This window comes from Garra rufa, chromosome 14, assembly GCF_049309525.1.
Source record: "Garra rufa chromosome 14, GarRuf1.0, whole genome shotgun sequence".
NCBI classification, from domain to species: Eukaryota; Metazoa; Chordata; class Actinopteri; order Cypriniformes; family Cyprinidae; genus Garra; species Garra rufa.
This window is the reverse complement of record NC_133374.1, coordinates 5,460,432-5,466,431: the sequence shown is the minus strand read 5'-3', so window position 1 is coordinate 5,466,431 and position 6,000 is coordinate 5,460,432. Positions and strand designations below refer to the sequence as shown.

Sequence of the window (6,000 nt, the reverse complement as noted above, 5' to 3'; positions counted from 1 at the left end):
ATCACAAGTATCTAAAAAAGGCACCACTAATTCTCCTTTTCTTCATTTGTTCCAGGCTGTGACCCCATCCCAGTGAAGTTTTTGATGTGGGGTGACCCCGAACCTATCGCGGCCGTGGTCTTTGCCTGCTTGGGCCTGATGGCCACGTTCTTCGTCACCTCCATCTTCATCATCTACCGCGACACTCCGGTGGTGAAGTCGTCCAGTCGTGAGCTGTGCTACATCATTCTAGCGGGCATCTGTCTGGGCTACCTGTGCACCTTCTGTCTCATCGCTAAACCGCACGTCATCTACTGCTACCTGCAGCGGCTGGGCATCGGCTTATCGCCCGCCATGAGCTACTCAGCCCTCGTCACCAAGACCAACCGCATTGCTCGAATCTTGGCTGGCAGCAAAAAGAAAATCTGCACCAAGAAGCCTCGTTTCATGAGCGCCTGCGCCCAGCTGGTGATCGCCTTCCTACTGATCCTCCTGCAGCTGGGCATCATCGTGGCACTCTTCCTGATGGAGCCTCCCGACGTCATCCACGACTATCCCTCCATCCGCGAGGTCAACCTCATCTGCCACACCACCAATCTAGGCGTAGTGGCACCCCTGGGATACAACGGCCTCCTCATCATGAGCTGCACCTTCTACGCCTTCAAGACACGCAACGTTCCCGCCAATTTTAATGAAGCGAAGTACATCGCCTTTACCATGTACACCACCTGCATCATCTGGCTGGCCTTTGTGCCCATTTACTTCGGCTCAAACTACAAGACCATCACCATGTGTTTCTCCGTCAGCCTGAGCGCCACCGTGGCTCTGGGCTGCATGTTTGTCCCAAAGGTTTACATTATCCTGGCCAAACCGGAGAGGAACGTTCGCAGCGCATTCACTACGTCTACTGTAGTGCGCATGCATGTAGGAGATGGGAAATCATCATCCGCAGCCAGTCGGTCGAGCAGCCTGGTCAATCTATGGAAGAGACGAGGATCGTCGGGAGAGACGCTCAGGTGTGTTGAATTGTGCACCGATACTTTTCACAAGGTACCATTTTGTGAAAGTGACGTGACGTGTAGCCAAGTACGGTGTCCCATATTCAGAATTTGTGCTCTGCATTTATCCCATCCCAGCCATTTTTGCTGCAACAACCTTCAGGTTACAAGTCCCAAAACTGCCCCAAAGGTACTAACGGGGACTTTTGCACCAGAGCAATCTTTTCATAGTTCCTAGAACTATTGGCAGAAGTTTTTTGGCGTGTTTGCACTGCAGGGACTAGGAACTCCGTTTGGGGAACTGAATTCAGAATTTCAAGAAAAAAGTCAGAATTGTGAGATGTAAACTCAGAATTTCAAGAAAAAAGTCAGAATTGTGAGATGTACACTCAGAATTCCAAAAAAAAGTCAGAATTGTGAGATGTACACTCAGAATTCCAAAAAAAAGTCAGAATTGTGAGATGTACACTCAGAATTCCAAAAAAAAGTCAGAATTGTGAGATGTACACTCAGAATTCCAAAAAAAAAGTCAGAATTGTGAGATGTACACTCAGAATTCCAAAAAAAAGTCAGAATTGTGAGATGTACACTCAGAATTCCAAAAAAAAAGTCAGAATTGTGAGATGTAAACTCAGGATTCCACAAAACAGTCCAAATTGTGATATGTAAACTCAGAATTCCAAAAAAAAAAAGCAGAATCACAAAAAGTCAGAATTGTGAGATGTAATTTCAGAATTCCGATAAAAATACCAGAATAGCAAAAAGTCAAAATTGCGAGATGTAAACTCAGAGTTCTGACAAAAAGTCAGAATTGCAAGATGTAAACTCAGAATTCTGAAAAACAGTCAGAATTGCGAGATGTAAACTCAAAATTCTGGAAAAACAGTCGGAATTGCGAGATGTAAACTCAGAATTCTGAAAAACAGTCGGAATTGCGAGATGTAAACTCAGAATTCTGAAAAACAGTCGGAATTGCGAGATGTAAACTCAGAATTCTGAAAAACAGTCGGAATTGCGAGATGTAAACTTAGAATTCCGACAAAAATACCAGAATCGCAAAATGTCACAATTGCGAGATGTAAACTCAGAGTTCTGACAAAAAGTCAGAATTGCAAGATGTAAACTCAGAATTCTGAAAAACAGTCAGAATTGTGAGATGTAAACTCAAAATTCTGGAAAAACAGTCGGAATTGCGAGATGTAAACTCAGAATTCTGAAAAACAGTCGGAATTGCAAGATGTAAACTCAGAATTCTGAAAAGCAGTCGGAATTGCGAGATGTAAACTTAGAATTCTGAAAAACAGTCGGAATTGCGAGATGTAAACTTAGAATTCCGACAAAAATACCAGAATCGCAAAATGTCACAATTGCGAGATGTAAACTCAGAATTCTGAAAAACAGTCGGAATTGCGAGATGTAAACTTAGAATTCCGACAAAAATACCAGAATCGCAAAATGTCACAATTGCGAGATGTAAACTCAGAATTCTGAAAAACAGTCGGAATTGCGAGATGTAAACTTAGAATTCCGACAAAAATACCAGAATCGCAAAATGTCACAATTGCGAGATGTAAACTCAGAATTCTGAAAAACAGTCGGAATTGCAAGTTGTAAACTCAGAATCCTGACAAAAAGTCAGAATTGCGAGATGTAAACTCAGAATTCTGACAAAAAAAATCTGAATCGCAAACAGTCAGAATTGTGAGATGTACACTCAGAATTCCAAAAAAAAGTCAGAATTGTGAGATGTACACTCAGAATTCCAAAAAAAAAGTCAGAATTGTGAGATGTAAACTCAGGATTCCACAAAACAGTCCAAATTGTGATATGTAAACTCAGAATTCCAACAAAAAAAAAGCAGAATCACAAAAAGTCAGAATTGTGAGATGTAATTTCAGAATTCCGATAAAAATACCAGAATAGCAAAAAGTCAAAATTGCGAGATGTAAACTCAGAGTTCTGACAAAAAGTCAGAATTGCAAGATGTAAACTCAGAATTCTGAAAAACAGTCAGAATTGCGAGATGTAAACTCAAAATTCTGGAAAAACAGTCGGAATTGCGAGATGTAAACTCAGAATTCTGAAAAACAGTCGGAATTGCGAGATGTAAACTCAGAATTCTGAAAAACAGTCGGAATTGCGAGATGTAAACTCAGAATTCTGAAAAACAGTCGGAATTGCGAGATGTAAACTTAGAATTCCGACAAAAATACCAGAATCGCAAAATGTCACAATTGCGAGATGTAAACTCAGAATCCTGACAAAAAGTCAGAATTGCGAGATGTAAACTCAAAATTCTGACAAAAAAAATCTGAATCGCAAACAGTCAGAATTGTGAGGTGTAAACTCAGAATTTTGACAAAAAATTAGTTTTTGTTGTGTGTCATGGGTTTTCTAATGCACAATTTACAACTTACAGTGTTACATATCATCAAGGTACAATAGGTAGCTAAATGTCATTTTGACAGCTTTTTTACCTTTTTTCTGAAAGCCTAGATTCGAATTTCCTAAAGGAAACAGGTGCATTCATAGTAGTGAAAGGATAGTGTTAGAGGGATAGTTCACCCAAAAATTAAAATTTGATGTTTATCTGCTTACCCCAGGGCATCCAAGATGTAAGTGACTTTGTTTCTTCGGTAGAACATAAACAAAGATTTTTAACTCAAACCGTTGCGGTCTGTCAGTCATATAATGGCAATTAATGGTACCCACGGCTTTGAGAGTAAAAAAATATACACAGACAAAACCAAATGAAACCCTGTGGCTTGTGACGATACATTGAGGTCTTAACACATGAAACAACTGGTCTGTGCAAGAAACTGAACAGTATTTATATAATTTTTTTTACCTCTGATCCACTGCAATGTCCAACTGCCCTGAGCTCATTCACAACAGCCGGCAACTGACGAAGAGCAAGCAACCATAACTTCAGTCAATCAGGGTCAGGCTCGATTGTTTTGTGTGTAAAGACTTAAATGTATCGCCACGGTTTAATTTGGTTTTGTCTTTGTATGTTTTTCACTCTCAAATCCGTGACTGCCATTATATGACTGACAGACTGCAACAGTTAAACATCTTCATTTGTGTTCTACTGAGGAAACAAAGCCACCTACATCTTGGATCCCCTGCAGATAAATATCAAATTTCTTTTTTGGCTGAATTATCCTTTTAACAATTGGTAAATTCAGGTTTTAAGCTTCGGTTCTCTGAAAGTGAGAGTCGCTCTGCTGTTGTCATGACACTGAGTGCACGTCTTGTTTGTGCGGTAATGATGGGGCTGTTAAGTTATTGACATCCATAAATAGAGAGTGTTTACCTTAGACGACCTGTGATTATAGGAATGAATGTATTTAGCGTGTCTGCTCACACTGCCAGAGTGTTTACCACATAATCTCTGTTCACAAAATGCATAGATACACAGATATTGACAATATTTAACTGTAAATATAATTTTGTACACTCAGAATTCTGATTAAAAAATTCCGAATTACAAAAATTCCAAATTGCAAGATGTAAACTCAGAATTCCGACAAAAAGTCAGAATTGTGAGATGTAAACTTAGAATTTCGAAAAACTGTCAGAATCGCGAAAAGTCAGAATTGCGAGATGTAAACTCAGATTTCCAAAAAACAGTCCAAATTGTGAGATGTAAACTCAGAATTCCAATAAAAAAAATCAGAATCACAAAAAGTCAGAATTGTTAGATGTAAACTCAGAATTCCGACAAAACAGTCAGAATTGTGAGATGTAAACTCAAAATTCCGACAAAAAATCTGAATCACAAAAAGTCAAAATTGCAAGATGTAAACTCAGAATTCCGAAAAACAGAATTTCGAGATGTAAATTTAGAATTCTGACAAAAAAGTCAGATTTGTGAGACATAAACTCAGAATTCCAAAAAACAGAATTGCAAAAACTCAGAATTGCAAGATGTGGACAATATTTAACTGTAAATATCATTTGATTGCCGTTTCAGTTCCAATGGGAAGTCGGTGACTTGGGCCCAGAATGAGTGCAGTTCCAAAGGCGGCCACCTGTGGCAGCGTCTCTCCTTCCACATTAAGAAGCGCGAAAGCAACCAGACGGCCGTGATCAAACCTTTCTCCAAAACGTCCGAGGGACGCTATTGCGGAGGCAGCGACATCAACACCGACAACAGTAACAACAAGATGCTCTATGAAGTCACCGAAGCAGAGGAGCGCTACCCCATCACCTACCGGCCCCACACACCCTCACCGATCAGCACCGTGACCCAGAGAGCGAGCATCGCATTATCCCAGAGCGCTGGCCCTGGTGATTCCCAAGTCATGAGCGTCTCTACATACATGTGTCAGCCTCCGCACCGCAGCAACGGCGGTGGAAGTGCATCGCAGGGCTCTCTGATGGAGCAGATTAGCTGCGTGGTGAACCGTTTCACCGCTAACATCAGCGAGCTTAACAGCATGATGCTCACCAGTTCTCCTCCAGGAGGCGCTGTTGGTTTGCCCACCAGTGCATCTGCACACACCCACACCGTGGAACCGTGCTGCCCTCCGTCCTACCGCCTGTCCCGAGAGATTTCCATGCCGACCACTATGACCACCTACGCCGAAATCCAACCCCTCCCTCCGGTGGAGTCTAACGTGGGACGCCCCGCCCCTCCCTGCCCACTTTCCGCTTCGACACGACTCAAAACGTCGCCCACAACTAGTGGGAAGGAGCTAAAGGGAGGCGTGTCCTCAGCTCTGGAGTCGCCGCCCAATCAGCAGGAGCTTGAGGAACTGCTAGCGCTGACTCCGCCCTCCCCATTCAGGGACTCCGTTGGGTCGGGTAGCGGCTCGCCGAGTTCTCCCACTTCAGATACCGAAACGTCCACTCTTCCGCCCATCTCAAAATACGAGTGCCTGGTGCTCCGACACTACAGCCAGAGTTCGTCTTCGTTATGAGGACAGTAGATGGAAGAACGGAGCGCCGAATGGCATGATTCACCTCGGCGGAGACGGACACTGCTCGAGTGTGTGTGTTTACATGTTCTCACCTTCGG

General features: G+C 42.5%; 1 protein-coding gene across 1 annotated transcript in view; it reads left to right on the top strand.

The window, feature by feature from the left end:
• LOC141285263 (metabotropic glutamate receptor 5-like) overlaps positions 1-5,902 on the top strand; it is an 18,767-nt gene extending 12,865 nt beyond the window's left edge. The window contains exons 7-8 of the mRNA XM_073818298.1: positions 56-995; positions 4,954-5,902. Coding sequence (XP_073674399.1) covers positions 56-995; positions 4,954-5,902 — 1,889 coding nt within the window. The remainder of the gene's footprint in view (positions 1-55; positions 996-4,953) is intronic.
• Positions 5,903-6,000: the final 98 nt, after the last annotated feature.